Below are 27483 nucleotides of genomic sequence, written 5' to 3' on the forward strand. Positions count from 1 at the left end.
AAAAATTTCAGTCACAATGCCGGAAAAGGTGTAATGGCACACACTTTTTAAACATTCATTTTAAACAGTACCAACAGACAAACGGACAAGGAAGAGCACAGGACCAGCGCAGAGGACAGCTTGCCCTAAACAAACACCTTTTGTGCGACATCCACATTCACTTTATTAACGATCATTAACATTCTTACGCACCACAAAAGCAGAAGCAAACAGCAGAGATAGATAAGCAGCATGCCAGATTTAGACCACAGTGATGGCTTTTGAGCAGCTTTGCTGTTACCAATTTTGCCTGCTTCAAAAGCTTGTTCGAATAAACTAACTCAAAGCAGGTACCCCTCTAGGGGCATTTTGCAAACTAAAGGTAAGGTCGGAGAGTGGCCGAAGGATGGCTGGAAGTTTTTCATGAACAGAACTTATTTTTTGTAAAATTTAAAGAAACGTTCAGAAAATCGCAGAACATGCCCAAATTCAAAAATATTGTAGAAAATTCAGAAGCTGGCAGGTATGCACTGGTGAGGAAGCACGTTGTAATGATCCAAGCTACTGGAAGCTTGGCTAGTCAGTCTTTTTCGAAACATTGGAACTCCGCTTAAGCCCAAACACCTTGAAAGCAATTTTGCGCGTGACGGCTATGAGCAATGGCTTTGTGTAACCAAATGGGCCGTCGCGCAAGCAGATTACTCGTTCTTGTCCCTCGGTCGCTCAGCTCTAGTAATCTAGAATTTGTCGCTCGTTGTCTGCAAGTGCCATGAGCGACTAGCCAATAGCGTGAAACTGGAATTGGATCTACATCAGTCAAGTATTACCGATTGTCGCACGGAACGAGCAAACTAAATTTTGATATGTGCAAGGATAAGAACCTACTGCATGACCTTTAGAAATGTTTAATGGTACTCTTTAACAGCAAAACACATCAACTTAAGTTAATAAAGCATACGTCACACGCTTAATAAAGCACACTTCACACCAGTTTCGGTGTGTATTTGCTGCCCTCGTACCAGCAACACTGGGAAGACGTCGCTCAATGTTGTCGCTCACGTGGGTTACGACTTGTAGACGATGGGCAAACACGACAGCCACCTCCATCACGTCGCTTGTCACCGTAGCGTACAAGATCGCTTGCATTAGGTTTATACTTTATGCATTCCCTGACTTAGCGATGTTTCAGGTTTTACAACGGATTAGAGCAGTTCCGGCGAATTCCCCGTAAAATCAAGATATAGCAATTTTGGCTTGATTCTGTGGCCAAATTAGCATGTGGTTGTGTAGGAAGAGTTTGAATATTGCAGGGCACACTGTAAGGTGACCGAAATTTCAGAAATTTCTACCAAGACTGTAGCATGTCAAAAGCATGTGCTGTTGGTGATTGGAAGAGTGCAGCTAGGGCAGTTAGAGCAATTTACATTTTTTTTTACATTATAGATGGTGCACTTGATATTTTTCTTGTACACTTGACTTCTGTTAATTTGACCCTGACGGACTGACAAAATTTATCTAATTATCTGATGATGAAATCCAGAAATTAAACAAGATGCACCAAAAACATGAAAACACACCAGTGATTCATTTGACAGTTTTATTCTTATTCTAACACACTTCCGAATCAAATGCACGTCTGCTTCCTATGGGTCGAAAGTAGACAACTAACGTAGAAATATCATTAAAGCTCCTAAACAACGGAGAAATCTAACACAAATCCAGTATTTTAACAGGAAAAATGGGCAAGAGTTTAACATGTTTCACAATGGAAGCCGGTTTTCTAAAGTCAGCTTCACCGCAACACAGCATACCAACGCCGCTAACACGGCATTTAGCCCAATTTTCATGGGAAAAAAAGTGCACATTAGGAATTTGTAAATACTGCAACAGGAACTTGTGAGCTATCGTCATTGCTTCAAAATTTTCCCAGGATGGGCTGAAAATAGGCTTTTTCGACGGGAAGCGATGCGTATTCAACACATTCACTGTCCCCCAAGCTCTGTCGAGACAGCCACTGCTACTAAAGGGGTCACTACTGGGGTCAGGCATGTACATGCTGAATGGTAAAGTTCAAATTATCCAGCAAAGGCCAATTTTAGGACCGAAATAATAAATGTTCAGGCCCTGTAGAAGTACATGGGAGCAGGCCGAGACCTTCGGTCAGGATCGAATTATTCTCAAAATCAAATTAACAAATCAATGGAAGTCTACTGTACAGTAAACTATGCCAAAGTCGCAGCGTATCATGGGGGAGCGCTACAGGAACGACAATGTATCAAATGAGATTCTAATACACAGATGTCTATGAGCCCTTTGCTGGGACTGGGCTTCAACGACGTTATACCCAGGAAAATGTATGAACAAGGAATGTATCAGCAGGGCTCTAATTGTAGGCAACAACTCTTTGCAAAGACGTGATGCTTACCACTTTGTGAGTGAGGCAGGGTGACAGATGTGCTGCAGCTGCAATGAACAGTGGCTCTGCGGGTGACGAGAGCCGCAGCAGGGCTTGAAATAGCCATGGTGAAGGCCTTAGGCCAAGTATGGCTTGAAGCAGGGGCTCGCCAGGGTAGGGCCACCGACTTGCCAGTGCTGGCAACACGACTCGCACAACCTGAGCCAACAATGTAACTCAATCAGCCAAGTCCAGCTGAGGCCACAGTGCATACAATACATTTTACTGACCAATGTTTTGCACACAGTGGAGGCTGAAAAAAATGGCCAATAATTAGAGAGAGTGAAAAATGGAGCAATTTCAAGGAAAAAAAATTACCTTTTTTTTACAATGCCAGTGATACCGCAAAATATGTTTAGAAACTTTTAGCTGAATGTGTTGCTTCAATAAAATAGCATCTGAAAATTTCATAATGTTCGAGGCCATCAACTGTTTTCAGCATCTGGGGCGCAATCAGAGATAGTTGTTCAGAGCGTGCGTTCAGTTTCACCACGCACGATCAGCATAGACTGCGCCGACTTTGTCAGCGCTGTGAAAAATTGCTTGCGAGTTAGAATCGAGTACAACCCTAAATCTGTGCTACCATGTGTCCATTGGCCTTTCAAAATGGCTGCCTCATACGCACTTCGAGCCTAGCTATAGTAGCTTGCTCCATGTGCTGTAGTATGTGTGCTTAGGATAGTCCATCATCTGTCTTCCCTTTTTTTTTTGCATTTGTTCTATCAGCACGGAAGTGCCGCCTGCGAAGGCAAGCAGAGTTCATCATGATGTCGCAATTAAAAGGAAAGTAGTCACATGTGTGGAGACGGGCAGAAATCGGGTTGCATCATAGGCATTTGGAGTTCCCGAAACTTGCGGGCAGGAGTGGCGCAAACAGAAGGAGAGGCGTTCCACTTCAGCAAATGCGGTGTGTGGTGCAGCCGCATGGGCCCTGTCTTGAAAGCGATTTGCGATGGGGACTGAGTCTACACATCTAGGCATGCCGGGCTGTGTTCTCTATGCTTAGTTGTTTATGTTGAAGCATGAGGAAGCACGAAGGTCAATTCGCTCGCTCCTGCTGCCCCACTTCTTCACTCCAGCGTTTTGATCGCGAGTTTCCACGGTCATCGAGTGAGACGTCTTCATGTTTGCTCGTGTGTGCGTGACACCATGCTTGTTAATTTAGTTAGTAAGTCAATGTATACAAGTTTACATGGCTGATAAAACTACTATCCTTACTTCACATAGCTGTCTACTAATGCACTATCACAATAAATGCTTCGCCTTACGGGCAAAAATGCAATTTCATTTATTCATCTCAACTTTAGTGCACTGGGAGTAAACCGCTGTTTTTCCAAATGAAAGAAAGTTGTACTTCTGTGTGAAAGCATATAGGTATGAAAGGTGCGTGATACTGTAAACGACTTCTTTATTGTCACGGAAAACGGTTACGCGCTACAACCAAAGGCTTTTTCTTCTTTTTTTGTGTGTCATGAAAAATGGGTGCATGTTACGATTGAGGACATGTTAAGTAAATATGGTATCTGCAATGCTCGTGCATCATTTGTAAAGCAGAAAAATCACTTCGCCAAAGAAAGCAAAGGCATATCCGACAACCTCAGTGTTGGCAACTTAGTTCACGCCAAGTAAGTCGGTGCTACAAGCCAGAAAGGACACGAAAATAAGGTCACCCTGACACCCTGACATTCTTGCACTTTTGTGTTGACAGGCACAAACACGTACACATGCACACAAAGTCATAGTGCCCATGGCACAGGTACTATACCTGGGGGCAGTCACCAAGAAGCCCTTTTAGAAGACAGGAGATGATCTCGCGCTGATAGTCGCCACATTCTGAGCCGTCAGCCACAGGCTTACCGAGTGGCTGGAGGAGTAGGTCTATCATGGCTTGCGCCTGTGGCGTCACCACCTGCGAATACCGTATTTACTTGATTATAATGCGCCCTCGATTTTAAAGCTATAAACCCAAATAATAAACAAAAATGGCCAAAATATTTTTCATGATCAGTCGTACAGGCAAAGTCCAAATATCAAACGGCGCGCTGTAAGGTGTGTGAAATTGAGGAAATTCCCACCAAGATCACACTTGCCACAGCCTCCGTGACACGTCAAAAGTGCACCTTGGTGGAGGTCAAAAGTGCGTAGCTGAGGTGTAAAGCATGGATCATGTATGGCAACTACACATTTATGAAGACATGCAGCCTACCCAGTGTTAAGCATGGTGCTAAATGCAAGGATGAAGGCTATAAAGGCACAAATAAGCACGATGCCTTCTGTCTTTCCCGACGTGCACGTACAATTTTTGTTGATGACTATGACGATGTGGACTCCGCTGCTTCATTTTGGCTGGATACTATCACTGCTTCTGCTCTTTTGCATTGCACATTTGCAGCACTTCACACTCGCCGCACTCTTTAAAGCTGTCTGAATTAGCTGGTGTGCAGCCAAATATGTGCAAATAAAAGAGTTTGGTTCCATTAAATAATGCATGTGCCTGCTGAGATCAAAGGACAAGTCTGAATTACCAGATTTTTTCAGTTAACGAACTGTGCATAAAGGCAATCCAGAAGCTACAATTCTAGTCATTTCATGACAGATTAGTGCTTGCAGCGACGAAAGCTTCACGACTTCCTTCGCGGTGTGGCAGTAGAGCCAGACCAGCATCTTCATCTGAAACATGCTTTTCACTACCATGCGTTAATGTCATGCTAATTATCGAATTTCTGAATAGTAGTTTCGAAAATTGTGCTATCCGATATTTGTTCTGAAATTTGCTGGGTCCCAAAAGTGTGCACTTTGCAATAGTATACGTTAATTATGTTACATAAACTTTCAAACTGTCATAAAAAAAATTGATATTAAACTTTTCGACATGCAAGATTCCACACCTATGTTCAGCTTCGCCACACTACACCTTTGTTATGCGGTGAAGTATATGCGCCATGCAGTGAAGCATACCAAAAATATGGATTCTTCATACACCTGTACCTGTGCTGTCGCCGACCAAAGTGCCAACACCGAAACATCTCGTAAGTGCAATCGAGATGTCTAATCAGAATTAAAGCATTGGTACGGCACTACCTTCTGTTTACATGTCCTCTAATCATTGCAATAGTCTGAATTATATATTTGTGCATTGTTTTACTTTTGTGTTAACTTCCCACCTGCACAAAGGTAGTTGCATCATGCTTTGCTATTCACAAACCGATTTGCATCTTAGACGTTAAAAAGTTCTACTGCATTAAATCTTGGTCTTATTCTTTCACAGAACAAGTCATTATATGCTGTACATTGTACACATACAAGTTTGCAGCCCCTTCCTTTCACAATAGTTATTCGATAATCAATTCAAAATTATTCATCCCAAATCACCCTTTGCTTCAAACTCAAAATCCACTATCCACACATGCCTACCACACGCGCTTCTCAATAATTTTTATCACCAGCGAGTTGGTTGGCAACTGCATCACGATGTAGCTAGTAGGCTTTCTGCCACTGTGTGGGCTGCAGTAGAATTGCTCTTCGTCCACTACAGCTTTCATCATGTTCGTGAATTGCACGCCCATTGCAACGAATCAAAATGAAACTATGTTTGCTCCAACTGATACAGATGAAATCATGGTCGCTATGGACGTGATCATGAATAGCAACTATGCAGTTCTGAAGGAACATGGCCAACACACACAGAGTCAAAATGAAACTACCACTTGCCACAATCGCTGCTGTGAAATTGTAGTTGCTATCGACACAGTTATGGATGGCGGCTACGCAGTTCTGAAGGCATGAGGGCAATGCAAGACAAGGCCAGAATATAATTCAATAATACAGCCAACACCTATGTGGCTTATGTGGTCCCTTGTCACCCAAGTGCCATCATAGACCACATCAACATTGCCTGGCGCACATCCAAGTTCCTTGTAGATCTTGCACACATGCACTTTCAGACCCTATTGTCATGGCTGCTGAGGCAGTGGAAGAGCGACTATGTCTATGGTGCAGCCTCCCGTAGGACTTGTGATGCAGTCCTCAATGGGAAATGTCCATGTGGGAAAAAATATCATTCAACGTGGCTTGCTTTTTGCCCACCGAATGCACAGTTTGTAGTGGACGAACATTCACTTCAAAAGGGTTTATCTGCTGAGTGCCAGCACTTCTTGGGGATGACCACCTTTTGTTTACCACCTCACAGTCGTCACGCAACAGTTCCATTTTAGTTGCAAGCCCAAGACATGGCTCAGTTTCAACACGAGCTGGTGTTTTCCCGCACTGATTGCAGGTTGCTGCAGAAAGCAGCTCGTTTAAGAGTGCTTTGTTACAATAAAAAATGATGCCTTGGGAACCACGCCGTCAGCACACACTCCTTCTTCTTTCATAAGCTGAAATGTCCTCTTTGTTGCTGAGGTAGATGACAGCGCATTCAAAACGTCTGCTTTTGTCTCCTCTTGTTGCGCAAACTCTTCATTCATGAGAATTGGAGCTGAAATCCGTAGCTGAACATTAGACGTGAAAATGTGTGCTCTTGCCGATGTCAAATTGCCGTCATGACCACGCGCAGACACGCCTTTACCACTGCACATGCTCACGTCACAACAGCCCACAGTCACATCGTCACCACAGCCCACTGTTGTGCCATTACCACAAGCCCGGATCCCGAATCTGCAAGATGCAGAATCTATCCTGCGAGCGCCATAATTCTCCCTTCACAAGTCAAGATGCTGCGCCTTCGTGCGGGAGAAGCCTCGGCGAAGCAGCGTGTTTGGACGTGTCCGCGTGTGCCAGACAGCCCGGCACCGCACCTCCCTTTGCCTGGAGGTCACCGCGCGCGCGAACTTTGAACCGGGTGGCCAGCGCGGTCGCTGGTTGGACCCCTCGGACGACCGTCGTGTGCTGACTTTGTATTGGGCCGTTTGAGTGACAATGGTCCTCGGGGATTATAAAAGCCGCGACAGGCCGCCTCGAAAACAGGATCCGCCAACCCACCGGGAGAGAGAGTCGCTCCCGACTGGGGTGAGATGTGTCACGCGTTTTCGCCGGACGCCGTCGTGCGAGAACAGTCGCGTTTGTGTGAGCTCTCGGCCCCAGTGCCGATCCGTTCATGTCCTGTATGATAACCTGTATATAATGTATAAAGTCCCTTTTGTTATTCTCATCGACGCCAGGCTCGGAGTCTTCGCTACCAACGCTCTGTCACGAAACGGGTGACGAGCGCTACGGGACCACAAAGCCGTAATCGTGGTGCAGCGGTACAAGTTCGTAACACTGGCGGCACCGGTTGGATGTCGTAACACTGGCGGCACCGGTTGGAAGTTCGTAACACTGGTGGCAGCGGTGGGATGTCGTAACACTGGCGGCACCGGTTGGAAATTCGTAACACTGGATGGCAGCTACGGGATTGACCGGCATCAGCTACCTCGGCGCGGTGAGTGCCTGAAGTTTACCTCAAACACCAGACTTTCTCTGACACAGGTTATAGTAGCTTAGGGAAGGATTTGGTGTTGCATTGTGATAACCTTGTGTGTTTCAAGCCTAGTAAGAGTGTTTTGAAAACCAGGGGATGCTGAGGGGGTAAACAGGGCAGTGTGTGAAATACTTGCATATGTCTTACTAGTAGTGTTATAGTAGCGTACGGCAGGTATATTCAAAAAGGGTAAACAGCAGGAGGACAGCGTGAACGATGGAGAAGTACAAGGTGAAGGAACTTCTCGAAATTTGTGAGGAGTTGGGCATTGAGTTGGGCTCAACCAAACGAAAGAATGCGATCCTTGAGGTCATGAGGACTGGGGACGTAACGGCTGAGGAAGCCGCAGAGGCCTTGGCGGGTATCAATGAACGTCGCGAAGAGGAAAAGGAGGAAAGGTGAGAACAGCAACGTCGCGAAGAGGAAAAGGAGGAAAGGAGAGAACAGCAACGTCGCGAGGAGGAAAAGGAGGAAAGGAGAGAGATGCGTGAGCACGAGCTTAAAATGAAAGAGTTGGAGACCCGAAATAGATCGCCGGTGCCTAGTCTCACTTCTAATGTTCCCAGAATACGCGATCAACTTCCACCCTTTGTCGTCGGAGAGGATATGGCCAAATACCTCGTGAAATTTGAGCACGTGTGTGAACGGAATAGCATTGAGCGATCCCTTTGGGCACAGAATCTGTTAGCCTTGCTTCCTGGGGAGGCATCAGACGTAATAACTTGCTTATCGAAAGAGGCGTTCGAGAGCTACAGTGATGTGAAGGAAGCGCTACTGCGGAAGTACAAATTGTCGCCCGAAGCTTTCCGGCAGAGGTTCCGGTATGCAAAAAAGGGCAAGGAGTCGAATGTTGACTTCGCGTTTCGTCTAAAAGCCGACCTGGTGGAATGGCTGAAGGGCGAAGAGGTTTACGACGACCGCGACAAAATTGTCGAATGCATCGCGTTGGAGCAGTTCTACCTTTGCATTGATGAGGATGTCCGGCTCTGGCTGCAAGATAGGCTAAAGGAGGTTAAGCTAAACAAGGCAGCAGAGTTAGCGGAAGAGTATTACACCCGCCGCAGCTTGCACAGCAAGGCAGTGCGCATAGAAAAAGCAGATAGAAGAGATGGGTTTTACGGGAAGCCCGACGAACGGAAAGAAATCACGCGTCGCGAGTTTCGGGACGACGAATCCCTTACCAAAGAAACTGTAAGGGAAGGACAGAATGCATCTCAGAATGATGACGATGGTCCGAAACAGCGAAACAAAATGACGCGTTCTTTTGAAAAACGGAAACCGTTAACCTGCTACAATTGCAAAAAGCAAGGGCACATCGCTGCAAGCTGCCCAGAGAGAATTGCTTTTGCAACGATACAGGAAACTCACAAGAACATACGTCTATTGGAGCCCTATGTGCAGGAAATTAAAGTAAACGGCAAGAAGTGCCGAGCACTGCGGGACTCTGCAGCAACTATGGACGTTGTTCACCCGTCTTTCGTCTCCTCGAGTGATTTTACGGGAGAGTGCGTTAGGATACGGCAAGTGGCCGAGAAGGAGAGTGTCTGTTTACCGATCGCAACGGTTATCATTGAAGGAGAGTTTGGAAAACTTAACACCGAAGCCGCTGTGTCAGCCGCCCTCCCGGAGCAATTTTCCTACCTCTTCTCAAATAGCTCGGAGCAGCTGCTGAGGAATCAGGGCAAATCATTCTTTGCCGACGTGGCGTACATGGCCCCCACGCGATCCAAAGCGCGCCCGCTGTCGAGGGAACTTGACTTAGCGTCGGTGAGCGAAAGGCGGTGCGGCACACGGACCGATCACGGTAACTTGAGTGGCGAGCAGTCACGGGAGAGGCAGAGCTCGGAGGCTGGCCTAGACGAGCGGGTCCTGGAAGTGAGTGGGAGTGACGCGTGCAGTGCTAGCTGCGATATAGACGCGACGCCGCAATTAGGCGACGCGGGCTCCACACTCGCTCCGGTTTCCGCCAGCTGGTAGGAGCAGGCTGCAGTTGAAAGGGAAACTCGGATTCGCGAGCAACAGGAAGATTGTTCACTAGCCGATCTGAGGAAGAGCGTCAAACGAGGAGTGAAAAAAAAGGGGGTTTCATTTGGCAAGGAATCTGGCTTATTGTACCGCCGCTACACGGATGAGCAGGGTCGCAAATATAAGCAGCTTCGGATTCCGCGAAAATATCGCCGGGAAAAATGAATGACCTCATTTGCTTCCTCAGAAGTATGTTTTCGGTCCAAGTGATTTCAAGGGGACCATTCCATTTGTAATTATTATTGCTGATTAATAATTGTTTCTTGTCTATTTTGTTGCGTTATTGATTTGAAAACTGATTGTTTGAGCCTTGTGTGCTAGATCGTACACCTGCCTCTTGTTGCAGCGGGAGAAAAAGGGGATAGCGATTAATTAGGTTGATTTGAATTATGGCTTTGTCTGGTGTTTGACGGGAGACAGAGGGCACTTGTTCGTGTTGGGTGTTGCCTTTTGCCGGTCGGTTTTGCAAGCTGCAGAACGACCAAGCGGGACCAGTGGCGAGAAGCAAGGTCTTAGGAACGACCCGAGCGGAGCTGGTCAAGGTGCCTTGGCGACGACGTGGTGAGCAGAGCTCCTGTCCTGACGAGTCGGACCTGGGCACGTGAAGTTACCTGGCGTCCCGACAATGGACGTGAACTTGGACGAGCCTGACGAACGTGCGCGCCTGGCATCCGAGCCACGTGGAGGCAGCTCGTCTTCCCGGCGCCTTATCTGAGGGCGGGGATGCTGTTGTGCCATTACCACAAGCCCGGATCCCGAATCTGCAAGATGCAGAATCTATCCTGCGAGCGCCATAATTCTCCCTTCACAAGTCAAGATGCTGCGCCTTCGTGCGGGAGAAGCCTCGGCGAAGCAGCGTATTTGGACGTGTCCGCGTGTGCCAGACAGCCCGGCACCGCACCTCCCTTTGCCTGGAGGTCACCGCGCGCGCGAACTTTGAACCGGGTGGCCAGCGCGGTCGCTGGTTGGACCCCTCGGACGACCGCCGTGTGCTGACTTTGTATTGGGCCGTTTGAGTGACAATGGTCCTCGGGGATTATAAAAGCCGCGACAGGCCGCCTCGAAAACAGGATCCGCCAACCCACCGGGAGAGAGAGTCGCTCCCGACTGGGGTGAGATGTGTCACGCGTTTTCGCCGGACGCCGTCGTGCGAGAACAGTCGCGTTTGTGTGAGCTCTCGGCCCCAGTGCCGATCCGTTCATGTCCTGTATGATAACCTGTATATAATGTATAAAGTCCCTTTTGTTATTCTCATCGACGCCAGGCTCGGAGTCTTCGCTACCAACGCTCTGTCACGAAACGGGTGACGAGCGCTACGGGACCACAAAGCCGTAATCGTGGTGCAGCGGTACAAGTTCGTAACACTGGCGGCACCGGTTGGATGTCGTAACACTGGCGGCACCGGTTGGAAGTTCGTAACACTGGTGGCAGCGGTGGGATGTCGTAACACTGGCGGCACCGGTTGGAAGTTCGTAACACCACAGTCACGTCATCACCACAGTCTACAGTTGCATCATCGCCGCAGTCAACGGTCGCGTCGTCACCACCGCACACGGTCGCATCATCACCACCGTACGTGGTCGCGTCGTCACCAGCGCAGACCGTCATGTCACCACCACACACAGTCGTGTTGTCACCATCGCAGACGGTCGTGTCGTCACCACAGCCCACAGTCCCATTATCATCAGCACATGGTGGCATCCGTCAGCACTGCACGCAGACGTGCTTTCCCGGTCACCCACATACCTCGCCAACATGCTCGTCGACAAGGGCGGTGGCATCCGCTTCGAGGGGTAGTTTTCTCCATCTGTTCCACGCCTTTTGTCGTTTTCCGTACACGTGAGCCATTTGGCTCATCACAGAACACGTGCGTTAGGCTGCCACGATAGTCAAGCACACTGATAGGAAGGCGTAGGTCGCTGCTGCGCCAATGTGCGCGAGAGAGTTTTGTCCGCAATTCATATCTATAACAGCCAAGAGGAGCGCACCATGTGCCTCATGTGACTAGTGCGCCCAATCGGAATGCCACTTTTTTCTTTTTTTTCACTCGCTTTGCTGGTTTTTTATTTTGGTGGAGAAATATGGCGCAGTTGCCATCTTGAGCTCCGATCTCTCCTCTTTACGATGATACCAAGATAGCGGTGCTGCGTCAATGGATAACAGAGCTATCTGCGGTGCGACGGCGCCTTCCGAAGCCCAATTTTTTTGCAATTTTTAATGACGGCACTATAGAAAAGTGCGGTTTTCTCGATTTCTACCCTCTATTTTGTTATAATATTGCACCACAAGGTAAAAGAAGGTACAAGGATGGCAAAAAAAAGAAGAAAAAATTGAAAAATCAAAAATTTGACCAATTCAATTGCCGCGTCCCCCCTTAAGTCAACCCAACAAATAATTCAATCAATTTCATTGGTCACATCAGGGTCGGATGAATGAAAGTCAACTTCTTTATAGAAAAATTTTCGTTGGTCAATTTGCACAACGCCCGGCAATGTTTTAGGGTTGTCCTGAGAAAGTCATTTCATCGAGGTTTTTACTGTATTTGTGCATGTGCCAGCAAACTTGCATTGAAATGCAGCATCTTGTCTTGCACCTTCGCTTCTGCATGCGTATTTCCCTGCACTTTTTAGCTACAATGAATTCATACCAGTTACCTTAGCTTTCAATGCTTCCACAGACTGCAAACTTACCTGGGGCACACCTTCTTCCTTGGGGCCCGGGTCTGGTATCCGTGGCTCCAGCAGCCGATGCAAATGTGCGAACAGGTTGCACTGGCGTGCCAGGTGAAGCCACAGATGCTGCAGCCATGACCGCACCTGAGTGGCCCACTCCTCTTCCAACGGGGTGCCTCGGAAGCAGCCATGGTACGCCTCGGCCGCGCCCAACACCTCGAGGAGACGAAGTGCAGGTGCCGTAGGGAAGCCCGGTCGCAGTAAGGATCTGCGTGAGTAACCAGGAAGTACAGTAAACCTTTTTTAACTTGAAGCCGTAAGTGGAATTTTGAGATTAGTGAAATCATGAAAACAGAAGCCCGCTGGCCGCGCATATACCACACACTGAGCCTTTCCGAAATGGCGCCAGTGATATTCTTGGTCATTTTTGCATGCATCGGCACCGAACAAGTTGGGATCTACCGGCAACCTGCTTGGCACCGAGTCAAGATGATTGATCTTGAAGCATTACAGTCATCATCCGATTTTTTAGACTCTTGCTCTTCGTGCGCACTGGCACTTTTCCTCGTGCAAAAGCTGGGGCTGCCGCAGGGGTTGCTACTGTGTATTTTGCAGTCTTTCTCCTGGTTTAGTACACTGTTGGTGCCGCATCAATGTGGTACTGTATTAATTGCAACCTTACACAAGACAATCAGCGCTGCTGTGCAGGCATATCAAGTGGTCTTCGAAGTCATAAGCTTTGTCGTGTTCAATTGTGTCACCAGCATTTCAGCAGTGCTGCCTGTCCGATAAGCTTGGTGGGTGTTATGCAGGACGATGCCATTCTCACTGACAGTGACAAAGACATAAGGACTCGTCCTTCAATTCTATTTTGCAACTGCAGTTAACAATGAATAAAGCCCTGTGGGCATCTGCTTTTTTGCATCGTTTCCTGTTTCTTTGCAGCATCACTTTGCGTTATATAATCGTAATACAGTATAACCCTGTTGATACATTCCTTACTGCTGTGTTTTTCTGGTTGCTAAATTGTGCTTTTGTAGTCCTGGCCTAAATCCCATTGATTCCCATGTGTTATGCTGCCATTAGATACTTTGCCATTCAGTAATGTTCCAGTGTCTTATGTTGCATTTAAACATGGTTGTAACAAATTTACCACTGCAGAGAGAAATTTGCGCTTGCACGTTCTAACAAGGGAAAGGTACGTTGCAACTCTTAAGTGGTACGTTGCCACAAGCGACCGACTCGTTGCAACAAGTGACCAGTTCTGTGCAATAAGCAACTGAAGTTGCACAGGTCAGCTGCTGCACAAGCATCGAGAGAAGACGTCCACAAAGCAGCTGGCGAAGCACCCAATAATGTGTGCATTGGTTAAAACCTAGCAAGAACCACGCACAGTAGGCCAAATCTACTGAGCACAGGGCTACATTTTCGTTTATATGTTCCAGAATACCCCTAAAGGCCCTCGGAAGAGGGTACTATATAGAGGGGATTTATTTTAGAGCCTTTAACGGTCTCATTTGCATTACGTAATCACCAGTTTGCTTTATATCACTTCGCCGCAACAGAGCCGTGTTATGAGGTGAAGCATACTCAAAACATTGCAAGGAAGCATGTCAAGAGTGGAAATGAGCCGCTGTCGGGGAACATCGCATGTGCCCTTAATTATACATGTGTGCACTTGCTGTCCTCCATTACAGTATGAGCGACAAGACTGGCAGCCACTCAGAGCTGTTTCTGACATTGCTCTTGCAATTTGAGGTCAGCCTGACTGTTAGGTTTTCCTAGCCATCATTTTATTTTTCTGTGGTCTCTGGAAAAATGTGTCAACAAGGCTCTACTGTACATAATTGTTTGTTTTTTTCTCTTTCTGAGAGACAAAGTCCTGCGTGTTATATTGGTGGTTGCATTATTTACGTGCAAATATTAGCCTTCAGTTTAAACTGAAGCTCCTTGCAACTCTGTCCTGCGAAACTGCATTATATAATTTTTATTGTTGGGATTATACTATGTTTTCACACGGCCCTGAGAAAGTAGTATAATTGGGTTTCCTTTGCATATTGTAACTACGATGGTATATTCAATAAAGGAAGAACTAAAGCCTTCAAAAACAGGTCATATTTTCTACAGCACTGAAAGAGTTGGGTTTAGTGGAAATTAAGACAGACCACATAACAACTAGACCTAACTTGTGAGTTTACTGTACAATGCCACTGAAACGACAAAAAAACTCACGTGACATTGAGTGCCAAGAGGCGGCGAATTCGCAGGCGCCAGACAGGGTCATCTGCCTGGCTGGCCACCTCATCTTTACGGAGCAGCACTTGGTGACTCAACCAGGCCTAGACAGAGGGAATGAAAACTATTAAATGCAAAGTGGGAACATAAAAACAGACTGCAGTCATTGGACATTGTGAACCAGCAGTAAACAAATGTTGAAAGATTAAAAGCACACTACGTTTGTCTACAACAAGACACAGTTTTATAGCTCTCAATAAGTAGAAATAAGTAAACAAATAGAAACTACAGGCACTGGAGCATTTTACATGGGTGCGTAGATAAGGACAACCACAGGGAAGTCCCAACTACTTTTTATTTTAACAAAGTTTTTATGCGAGTCAGCAGAATCACTCGATACATCGGAATCAAGCTTATTCCTTCAGTGTATGCCTTTGATTCAGAATGAATAAACCTTAAATGAGAAAAGGTAGAAGATATGGCTTATGCAATTGCACAACGCGTGATATGTAAATATAGAAAGATTTTTTGTCTTCATACTTTTTTACACTTCACTTGCAAAACTTTATCAGTGAAACTAAAATAAATGCAATTGTTTACACAAAAGCACAGCAGAACTAAAAATATTACAAACTGACTTAACACAAAGGGCACAAAAATAAGCTTTTTATCATAATTTATTGCTGTGTCTTATAATAGAGAGTGCTTCTCTGTATTGTTTCTGTGCATTCCTTGGTATATTTGCTAAATCTGCAACAAAGTATACAGTAAAACCTCATTCATACGTCTTGAAAAGGTAAGGTATATATATATTGGAAAACATACTAATAGGGAAAGCTTATCATTCAATGTAGCTCAAAAATTTGGCAGACTCATATGCAGTTGACATCTATGTAATGTGAAACTTTGTGCGTATCACTGCAGCATGAAACACTGACCACACACAGAACTGTTAGGGCTGAGACGCATGTTGTTGTTTCTGCGGTTTCGGCATGCTTACGATTACGCTCCCTGAATCTCACTTCAGTCAACAACGCATTTTGACAGAAAGTTTGGATGTGCCCACTTAACAAGAATCTTTGTGGCACGAGACGCGCTTTGTCGCTTCTCGTGCCACGGGAAGCTGAAACAAAACTGACATGGTGGGCAACCTTGTAACACGATACCGCCAGAAAAACTAGCTTTGTTATTCTTCTTATTGCATAGTGTTTAAAGGCAGGGATGAGAAACCAAAATGAAACCAAAATAGAGGGCAACACCCGAACACAATGCCGCCAGAATACGTGCTTTGTTGTTTTCCTATTGTGTAGTGTTTAAAGGCAGCAACAGAAAACCGACGCAAAATTAAGCTGCTCAGGGACACCGGAATACAATGCCATCAGAGAGAAACATGACGCTCACTTCGCACTGTCTGCAGCAGGGAATGGGGGCGGGTTTGGGCAGTTTCGTATTAAAAGCATGCAGTAGGCTTCCAACAGCGGCATGCAACATGCGCAGTAAAAGAGATAAGTGATAATGCTTATTGCATTAAGGTTGGCAGCAATAACTGCGAATGCAATGACCTGCGAGATTTGCTGGTACCAGAAGATGAAACCGAGCCTGCTCCGGCATGTTCACTTGATACAGGCGGGCGAATACTGCGGGGACGCTGCCATGGCAAGCGTCTACTACTCTCGATCGCGCGTGCCTCATGCTTTTTTTTTTGTTTGCTTGGGATCTAGCAGCCACAAAATGTATCATATATTTTGGCAATGTACTGAACGTAGATGCCGAAAGATTGTGATTTCCAGGAACGCAATAACCAGTAAATAAGAAGCATAACAATATTAGGTCATTCTTTGTGCTCACGATTGTACAAAACGAGATCACATTAACGAAGTTCTATTGTATTCAGTCTCCCTTACTTACCCTCACTAGCTGATAATGCCACTCCACACGCCGATACGACACGGGTCAAAATGGCGACGTCACTCATGTACTTCAGTTGTCTACTGGCGCAGCTAGTAGTGGCTGCGCTACTGACTTTTCTAGATGGCGCTACCTATGCAACACATTTATCGTAATCAATTACAGAATGGCAGATTTTTTAAACTCCTCGAATCTAAGCCGACACTAGAGTTTGGTATATGATTATTTGAAAAAAAACTATCGGCCTAGATTTGAATAAATATGGTATTCTCGGGTAATGACTTTCGAAGATACTTATGCAATATTTTGTGTGACTAGCACTGAATGAGTCAACGGGGATGTGGTGCTTCCACCCTGTGATAAGACAGTGTGCCTGGCATAGTGCCCAGAATGCCGTCACTCGTAGACGCCAAAGAGTCTTGTGCTAGTCATGCGCAAGATAGCGTGCTTGGCATTGTGCCAAGAATGCCGTCACTCATACACACCTAATGTGTCTTGTCCTAGCCATGTGAAATTGAATGAAGGCTGTCTCAAAGTTGACGATCCAGGAATATGGCACACTTTTTTGGCCACTAGTGAAATCAGTCACTTCATTTCTGGCAAATCCGGTATTTTGGACTGCCAATCATTCAGACCTTTAGGCAGTCCCCGTCGAGTCCAAATTATCAACCAGCAACTGTATTTTTGGTGCACATTCAAGAACGGCAGATGGTAAAGAATAATCCAAAGCCCCAACTGATGCATCTCTGACACACTGTGCTACCTTGAGATGATAAACGCTTTCTATCAACCAAACAATCAACCACTACAATAATTTAACCATTTCACTAGCAAAACTGTGCACTCTGCTTCCTTTGTGTATCCCTTAGCACGATGCAAATGAAATGAAACTTCGCATATGAAAACATAATGGCTGGCAGATGGGGAAGTCGTATGCGTGAATAAACTCGAAACAAAAGACAGAGAAAGAGTGAGCACAAAAAAAGAAAGAAAAAGTGAAGTCCTTGAGCCGAAAAACACAAGACAGCACATGTCATCACGGCCGCTCACCAAGCGCTCCATGTCGAGATTGGCATTGTAAAAGAGCGGAAGGGAGCGCAGAAGCGGGCCCAGGTCACTCGAAACCCTGGAGTCTGCATCGAAGCACTGGCGCAGTTCATGGGCCTGGAAAAAGGAATAATAAAAGGAAGCCATTTCAAGATCAATGCATGCTCCCTGGATTCAGGTGGAAAACCTGCTTTTGTTTTGAGCCGTCCCCAAAGCACTCGCACTGTCTAAAATTTAACACTACTTAACAAAAACACAGCCCTGCTGTACTAAGGAGGAAAAGCATCCATTTTGCAATGTTTGGAACAACCACTGCATCAGAGCACAGCGATATGCTGCTGAAACCTTCGAAAGACCTAGACCCCTGGGACTTCCAGGGAGTGTGAGAAGTCACTGATATGCAGCTTCACTGTCTGTGATGTACGAGCTGCTCAGATTGCCATTAGTTTGTGACAGTGTTTTTTTTTTCCCCTCGGCATTCCCTGCCGCAGGGCACATTAATGTTGCAAAGTGCGTGCAAGTCATTTTCATGCCGAAACATCCGGAGTGACTTATGTAACCAATTATCCATAACTAATGGCTATTTGTGCTGTAGTTACTTCTCACACAGGGATTGAAGGGCATGGGAACCACTTATGCATCAGCATTACGGTATCAACGTACCAAAGGTGCATAAATTAGCCACCAAGAGGTACCAGCCCAAATTACAGTTCAAGTACAAGCAAATTAAAAAAAAAAGAAAACCCTAAGCATCCAGAACAAACATCCACAGTACCAGACGCTGGCGGCTTAGGAAACCCCTGGCAAAGGCCTTGATCTTGAGCGCAGCCTCTTCTTGGCGCCGACACTCCTGCAAGGACGTAAATGTAGCTGTTTTATAATCACTATATCTAACACAGTCTGTAGATGCAATTGGCAACAACAGAGGGGGTTAAAGACTCGGGATTGCTTAGGGCTCTGAACACAGCAATGACGGCTGAGGTAGAGTGAGATGGTATGAGCACACCACCTGTGCAGATCACATGTGGTCTACGTCAGGGGGTCTCCATTATTCCCCGTACTGTTCATGGCATGCTTGGCCGGGCTGATTCATAGGCTTGAGAAGTGTGCTCTGGGCTACACCTTCAGACATGCGAGAGACAGCAAGGAAGTGAGCTGGAAAATTCTGGCGCTGGTTTACACCGATGACTTTGCCATCTTGGCTGGCTCGCCAGAAGAATTGCAGGAGTTGCTACAAACTTTGTGAAACAGGGATGAGCACATTGCACCTCAGTTTCAGCCAGATGAAATGCAGGGTATTCACATGGGGTGTGGAGGCACCCGTGCAAAGGAAATGGCACCTTCAGGGCAGCGTTATCGACATGGCAGGATCGGCCCAATATCTGGGAGTGTGGTTCAGTAGTGGGGCTGACTACTTGAGGTTACACTAAAGGGAGCTCAGAAAGGCAGCAGCTTGCTGTACAGGCATGCTGTTGCATCAATCACTCTGGGCTTTTATGTTGTGCCTGACTGTAGGTACTTTTGCAACTTAAACAAAACTACATGGACCTCCTCCTTTTTTGCATACTGCCCAATAAAAATGCAGATGCCTGAGGCCAGAGCCAGGAATTAAAACAATGACTTGGTGTTCCCTCCAAGAAAATGTCCTCATGACAAAGGTACACTGTTTAGAATGTTGATTACTGGGAAAATCCAATAGCAACTACACGACTCATTTTATACACCAGGGACCAAGACATCGAATTTTCGAGCTTGAATTATGCATTGAAATTTAAACTCTACACCTCACAGAGCAAGTTGTCAAAATTACAGCACATTCGGTGCGGCAGAAAATTTGTATGCAATTTTTTTTTTTTACGTTGGAGTTGACCAGTACAGCATTCTGGCAACACAAGATGGTGACGAAATGAAAACTGCACGCCCCAGCAACGGCTCCCTTGCACTAATGGAATCTGATCTTGAAAACTGTGATTTTGTGTACTGTGAGCACTGGAGGCGACTGCAGGAGACGAAAATATGTCGTGGGTATAATGCGTCATTTTGTTTTCGCCCGTGCATCTCGGTGGTCAGCCTACTACAGTTTTTGCAGGTGTTCTATGGTTTGTGCATCTTTTATTTGCAAATCCAATGGTGACACTTGCTGGATACCAGGGCATGCAGAGATGTCCAATGTGTTTCCAGACTGCTTTGAAGCAGACGACACAGCAGTGACCACACATTTTCTGATGTCACAGAATCCATGCCAAAATGGCAGTAACTGTCAGTGGCTTAGAGGCAGCAATTTTAAATGAAAATGTCTAGTTAGAATATGTGCTGAGAGCACAGTTTCCTTTTTTTTTTTTGCGTGTGTACAACCTACTACACCTTTCAGTCTCAGTTACAATAACTCATTGAAAATAATTGCATGACTGTGTCATGGCCCCTTTAAATGTGTTATGTATTAGACAACACAGAGGTAATGTGTTTTCTTTCCTTTTACACCCTTGTTCTTAAAGTGCTATAGGTGTTATCTAGGGTCATACAAGTAGCGAAATTTCCAAATCAAATCTAATATTCACGAAAAACAACTTCCAAATATCAAATAAAGTATATTGTGATTCATAAAGTGACAAAATATGACGCTTACACAAAGTACTGATACACTGATACATGCACTACACAATTAGCCATCCAAATAATTGAGTGGCTCCTAAGTGATAAACAACTGCTTTGAATTATCTGGGGCATCACGTCAATGACAGCACTGAAACAAGGGTACAGCAGGTTGAAAACCGAAGAGGCGGCAGCCCTAGGGTGCATGAACAAATAGTTACATGAACAAAAAGTTAAGAAAATATGGGAAGGAAGATGTACATTGACTTTGTCATAGAATAAGAAAAGTAGGTGGCCTATCTAAATGTAGTTTCTACCAAAGTGAAAGAACATGAGAAGACTTGAGATTGGCAATAGTAGTAGGAGTGTCTTTTGGTAGTGATTGTTGAAACCAAAACAGCCGCATTCTTTTCTGCCGCAGATGAGTGCTTATGTCACAGCAGATAAACTAGAACTAAAACTGGAGCCAGGTGTGAAGGATAGCGGCAACGATCAATAGGCCTCTACTAATTGCACACATAACATAGCGATATTGAGACAGGCTGGCGAAGAAGGCGTCTTAAAATTAGTCGGAAGACGACGATACTCTTAACTTCGTGCACTGTCCATTATCTCGTCAGCTGCTATGGTTATTGTAAATATCCTGTAAATATATTGTCATGAAGAGATGTCATTACAGGTACATGAATTCAGAACAATCATGGTGGCAAGCAACAGTGTTGCTGCACTGTCAGCCTGTTACTCTACTTGGAACCAGATAACAGGAAAGCTGTTTCTTTGCTACAGGCTGTGCCAGTATAGCGTAGGTTCTTTTTGCTGGAGCTTTGTCATTGAATGCTCACTACTGGTCGATTTTGGTGACGATGTGGGCAGAGCGTCGCTCGAACCACTGACACTGCATGAAAAGGAATGAAATGTAATAGAATCATTCGGTTATCCCCGCCTCACCTCACGATTCTGTCTCCGAAGAGCACTCTTTCGTAGGAGGTCATCGAGGCCAACCTGAAGGAAACACATGAAAAGGAGACAGAGAGTAGCACCATGTGAAGCACGGTCGAACCCAGGCAATATGCATCACAAGTATTTGCATCAGCAAAATGCATCCACGCGCATACAGTGCGTTCCCGTACCTAAGGCACGGTACAGTCTTCAAAACAGTGTTGTGCAAAATAGCACTTGGCAACCTTGTCTACTTTGAATAATGCATGCACGGGCCCTTGAATAAACAGCTGCTTGAAATACACAGAACGCAAGAGCAACCCCTCTGGACGCGATACGCAACCCGCGTACATTTCCGTTGGTGCTATTTTCGATCAGCAGTTGCTGCATAAGTGTGCCACCTGTACAACACGAAGGCAGACATTCTAAAGGGCTGCAAGTGCAAAAATTAAATTTAGCAGCTATGTGCTAGAGCTGTGTACGGCCGTGCTTAGCAAAGAATAAGATGCGCGAATGCACGAGCCTGAACACACGAAAGGAACCCATGAGCTGATTTGCGTGCCTGAACCAACAACTGATTTTATACGTATGTGTAAGCGATGCTATGAAATGTATTGAATCCACAACAGCGGATGCGAGCGGCCGTCATGCTGAGAAGACGAATTGATGCACACACAAGCAACTTAGAGAGCCGTCAGCCCTTCGATGAGACAGCGCATAAGTGTAATGACACCTACGGCATTGAGCACACATGTTACCCGACTATGTTAAGGCTTAGTCTGTCGAGCACAGCGTGCCGCACAGTCACAGACAATGATCGAGCTAGCAGTCGAGAACACCGAAGTCACAATGGTACAAAGGCAATGAATTGGTAGTCGGGGTGATGGCGCTCCGTGCAGAGCGCGAGAATGTAACCTTTCCGCTCACCTTTTTGCTCGCACCTCCCAGCGATTGCTGCGGCCTTTTCCTGAACTCTCCCTCGAAGCTGTACATCCTGCGCTGTCGGGATTAGAGGGACGCCTCAGGCGTAGGTTGACATCAGCGGCAATTTACTACTGCGGTTAAGTGCGCCGGCGATCGCCCATCGCGACGTTTAGTCACCTACTGTGTGCGCACGCTGGATTCAAATGAAGGCTAAAAGACGAAACGCACTTAGAATATGAGACGACACAGAGGCACGGTGCCTATGTCATCGCGACGGAGCGAGCACCTCACATTAGCATCGCATTCTACCTAGGTTTGGTCGATGACCATTACTCCAGTCGGCCTTGGCTAAAAAGGTTGTTATACACCGCTAAATGGCTATATTTTGCAGCTTGTTTTAGATCCGTGTACCTGATCTTCCTTGGCAATAATTCTCCTTCTAAAATATCGTCAGTTGAAGCGCGGCACCGGCGAAACAACAACGCGCTCGAAAGCGGTTTTCCATAGCGAGCATCGAGCAGAAAGCAAACCGCAATGGAAGCGTACACAGTGGGCTACCGCGAACAAGCATGCGTGCAAGTCACTGAACCATCGAGCCAATAATTAAGCCAAGACAAGCGAGAAGTCGGAGAAAGTTTCAACCACGACCTACTGAACTCCAGACCTTCACATATCTCCCTGCTCCAGCACGCCCGGTCTAGCAGTTCGCCCCCTTTGCCGCTGGAATCAGAGCGTACGAGCAGAGTGGCGCTAGTTATAACCTGTTCGCTGTCGTCTGCTTCTGCGATCTGTTCAGCGCTCGTGCTGCTATTTCGGCAGGCACAAAGCGCTTGTATTGGCGGTAAATGAATGAATTCACAAACATAAAAAGAAAACAGAAATTGCTTTGTGTTTGAATACTGAAACTAGAGGAGGAGAGCGGTGCAAGAAATGTAAAAACAAGCATACGTGGCAGCTGCAATGCTAGATCGACGGCATAAATTTCCCTTTCCTAGCCTACGTAAGAGGCTGGGAAAATTGTTTTAAAAGGTTCATAGGATAATCTAGCTTTATTGATTTGATTACAGATAGCTTAATGTCGTAGATGACATTAGGATTTACTGCTGTGTGCAGTAGTGAAAGGCAGGTGAAAGTATTCACGAGTAAGTCCTCCGCCCAATATGTGCGATAGATTGATCGAATGTGTTTCAAGAAAAGGTCAGCATATCTTATTTTTAATGTCATTGGATGTCTAGCTCAGTAGAAAGCTTGCAAAAGCCATCCCAGTGCTTTAAAACGTGCTGCACTGCAGGCCTTAAATTGCGTCACGGAACTCTTTTCAAACTGTAAAGCTAGGTTTTCTGCGTGGTACGGTGGCAGCATAGCTGTGTGCGTAATTATCTTTTTGAACTCACGACGCATTCACGGACAACTTTTAAGAATTAACATGAGTGGTAATCACTGAGCACGTGCTAGTGGGCGAGTTGGTTATGCATTCTAACAACGAACGCGCCAAATGAAACAACGGACGAAGGAAGGAGACACGAGACAACCACGTAGGCGCCCACGTGGTAGGTGCCCACGTGGTAGGTGCCCACGTGGTTGTCTCGTGTCTCCTTCCTTCGTCCGTTGTTTTATTTGGCGTCTTCGTTGTAAGCATGAGCGGTAATCGTTCTGTCGTCGAACATTACGGTGGTTTCAAGTTTCTGAAGAGCGCGCAGAAACGAATTTTAACAACGTATACAATATATGAAACTGTTGTGTACTTTACGAACTCTATAAACAATGTCGCTTATAGTAATCTGCAAGATCTGTGCGGTTTGCTACTGCCTGAAAAAGGCAATAGGAGCGGCTATTTAACGCTGTTTTAGAGAGCAGCAGATTACATGCTCCGACATTTTTTTAGGTTCGGGCAGTCAACTTGTGGAGCAGTGCTTGTATTGGTGGTGAATGAATTCACAAATATAAAAAGAAAACTAAATTTCCGGATGTTTTATGTTTTAGTCGTGTGATTATAGGAGGGGAGAGGCACAAGAAAGAAGCACAGGTGGCAGTTAGCTGTATAGTGCTAACGGCATAAACTTCCCTTTCCTTGCTTCCGTAAGACACTGAAAAAAATTGTTTTAAAATATTCATAAGATATACTAGCTTTTTTTTTAGTTGATTACAGATAGCCTAATGTAAGAGATATTAGGGCTTACTGCTGCTTGCAGTAATGGAAGACATGAGAACGTGAGCTCTAAAACAGAGCGAGGCTGTGCTCGGAGAAACGTAACTGTTCCAGTGTTCAGGCAAGAGAGCCCATTATCTACTGTCCATTCCCACAGTCGCTTACCACACTGGTCCGTTTTGTATCCGCATGTGATACGTGGTGTGAATTGAAATCGCCAGCTAAGATTATACAGTAAACTCTCAGTTGTACGAACGTCGGTTCATGGAATATTTCAGAATAAAGAACTTTTTAAATATCCCCGGCAGTTTTCTTATAGATTCTATGCAAAAACGTTTCATTAAAGGAATTTCGGAACAGTCAATATTTCAGTTTAACGAATTCGCTCAGAGGACGAAGGCTTATTTTTACGATCAGAACCGATGCCGGCCCTCATCAAACCACCGCTCCAGCGGCAATGTAACGCCGCTGGCACTACAGCGCCCCTGAAGAGGTGATGAAGACGAAGAAGAGATGAAGAAGAGGCGAAGAAGAGGCAACTGCCGAGCCAGTTTCAAGCCCTATAACTCTAGCTGAGATTGTATGGTACATTGGAAAGTAGAGAGATTGTGTCTCAACAGCAAGCTGTCCCAGAAGAAGCGTACAAAAACATTGAATTTTTGGACAGTTTTGTTACTTTCTGTGCTTTAAAAGTACAAGTGCGAAAGAAGATTACAGATTTTTTTTTTCTAAGTGAGAAAGGCAGCATTATAACTGTTATGAACCTTGTACTTGTTGATATGTACAAATTCCGCTTCACACATTTCTAACACTACGGATGCCATGTCTTTTACTCCATGAATTACACTTCAAACTTTTGATTCTGTATGCCATGTCTTATGTTGGTCTAATGAATATTCAGTTTAGTGAACTTTCATTTAAGTTAACTATTTCCTTCGGTCTCTTGAAGTTCACTCAAGCGAGAGTTCACTTATATATTTCCCGCAGTTTGCTATAATCGAATTTAAGGGACGCCTATGTCTGGGACTCCCACAGGAAAGCAAGAATTCACGACTGTGAAAGGCCTACATCCAGGCATATTTATTTCTACATCCAGGCATTTCTACCGCAAGTATTTCGCTGTCTGGGGCCTCTGACGTGAATGCTAACTTTGTTATGTGTCAAAATTTTGTTGAGAAAAATAATATCTTCGGCGGTCAAAAAAAAAAAAAAGTCGATAATTCCCCAAGTAAATTTTTTTCCCTGTATACAACAAGTTTCTTGGAGAAGTACGATATCAGGACAAAATTGATGTTCGAGATGAAGTGAATCTGTTGAAGCAGCAAGTACGTAGAGAGACAATTCCACTAAAGCACTCGATCTCATCAGCCCTCGGGCGGCAAGAGCACCGCAGTGGCAATTGCTCTCTCCAAGTTATCTGTAAATTCTCAACTCGGTGACATTAGGGCTTTTCTTATGTTTTGAGGGGGGGGGGGTCGAGAATTTGAGGCACCGTTCATGGGGGACCCGCGACGTTTAGGGGCCCGCGCGACTCCACATCCATGCTCGATATGCGTTATCCGACTCCCTCGTTACTGGGACCAGCCAGATTTGATTCCTTGTCAGGGAAATAAGACCTAACATTTTCCGTACTCCCCACTGGCAAATTTGAACAGTGAGCTCAGGTACCGCATTATGTTTTTGTCATTGCAAAAGGTACAGAAGTGCCGCAGCAGCTGCACTAACTGCGCAGGGAAACAATTCGCGATGTACAATCAGCCACACTTTCAACGAGCCGCTCCATGACCTTAGCCATCGACTTTTCTACCGCAGCTGCAATCGCGCGCTACAACACCAGCGTAACCATGCGATCTTTCCTTTACAACGACAGTAGCCTCTCTACGGGAGCAAAGCCTCTTATCCAGTACTTCAAGAATTTGAACTTCCTGTGCTCGAGAAAGGTCAGTCGGAGTTATTAGCTTGGTGGGCTCCTTCACATAGGCAACACTTCTCTGAGTGAGTCGACACAGTCATTGCCCGGATGGCCAGAATGTCCTTCTGGTGCATGCCAGCTATATATAGATGAGGTGGAATGAATCTGTTCACGTTGACTGGTCCAAATGAGGAACATTTTAGTAGATATGCTACCCATCCCTCGTCTGGCGATCTGAAGACGATGCCTGCTTGTACAAATTGGCGAACGTCTGTGATATGCAGGTATATTGATGAGTCGCAGCTTTAAGATCCACCTGAATTGCTTGCGGTTTGTTGATTCGAATGGAGCCGCCATTCAAAGGTACCAGAGCCACCGGAATGCTGCTCTCTCCACTACGAAAGAAGGTTTCTAGGGGCATTTGATCAGGAAGGACAGAAGCTGACTAGCTGCAGCGCCCCTGAACAAGCAAGCTGTTCCGTTATGACGGGCTGACTGTCTCACTCAAAGCAGCACAGCCTACTGTAGCTTATTGCCAAGAATTGCCGAGCACCCCACACTTACGTGACCACGAGGAAGATCAGCGGAGACGTCACGTAGATCGAACGACCGATAGGATAGTATTAGAACGACCGCGCGAGCCAACCTTTCCTTCTTCTTCTTTCTTTCCGCGAACGTCGTCGTCTTCTGTACTAGTCCTCTGATTCGTCTCTGGCTAGGCTTGGTAATAATATACAATTGAAACTCGATTTAACGAAGTGATGACCACGCTTGAATTACTTCGTTAAATCGGGAAGTTCGGAAAATCGAGTAACGGATTTTTCGGTCCTTCGAAATCTAAAATTCTAACGTAGCGGCACCCAAAAGGTACCGCGGCATGGTAATTGCCGCCAAACCACGCCTTGGAGTGTAAAAAGTCCGCGAGGGGGGGGATCCCGTCGCCCCTAGCGCCATCTTGTACGTAAGAACGCTATAGCGACTGCTGAGTCCGCTGTTCCGTGCATGGGCACGGCGTGCAGCCTTGCCAAAATAAGGCTAGGCCGTGACTAGCTGCCTAGATCTTAGAGTGCACGCTGTAAGAAAAATCCGTTTGTATCGCAATTAGAAAGAAACCACAGTTTTTTTTGTTCATTTATTTCCGGAAAAGCTTCGTTAAATCGGGTTTCATGCAAGCTACAGTTTAGTTAC

General features: G+C 45.8%; 1 protein-coding gene across 3 annotated transcripts in view; it reads right to left on the bottom strand.

Moving 5' to 3' along the window:
- LOC139050106 (ubiquitin-protein ligase E3C) overlaps positions 1–26904 on the bottom strand; it is a 61438-nt gene extending 34534 nt beyond the window's left edge. Inside the window, exons 1-9 of one of the 3 annotated variants that reach the window (XM_070526319.1) lie at positions 26860–26904; positions 22238–22304; positions 21320–21373; positions 18555–18629; positions 17783–17896; positions 14822–14928; positions 12608–12857; positions 4200–4343; positions 2405–2593 (exon numbers count right to left, since the gene is read on the bottom strand). In XM_070526319.1, the coding sequence (XP_070382420.1) occupies positions 2405–2593; positions 4200–4343; positions 12608–12857; positions 14822–14928; positions 17783–17896; positions 18555–18629; positions 21320–21373; positions 22238–22303 (999 nt within the window). In that variant the 5' untranslated portion in view covers position 22304; positions 26860–26904. Of the gene's footprint in view, positions 1–2404; positions 2594–4199; positions 4344–12607; positions 12858–14821; positions 14929–17782; positions 17897–18554; positions 18630–21319; positions 21374–22237; positions 22310–22645; positions 22805–26859 lie in introns of those variants that run through there. The other 2 variants (XM_070526318.1, XM_070526317.1) reach the window with 2 other exon arrangements.
- Between the last annotated feature and the right edge of the window lie 579 nt (positions 26905–27483).

The sequence above is a fragment of the Dermacentor albipictus genome, chromosome 9 (genome assembly GCF_038994185.2).
Source record: "Dermacentor albipictus isolate Rhodes 1998 colony chromosome 9, USDA_Dalb.pri_finalv2, whole genome shotgun sequence".
Taxonomy (NCBI): domain Eukaryota; kingdom Metazoa; phylum Arthropoda; class Arachnida; order Ixodida; family Ixodidae; genus Dermacentor; species Dermacentor albipictus.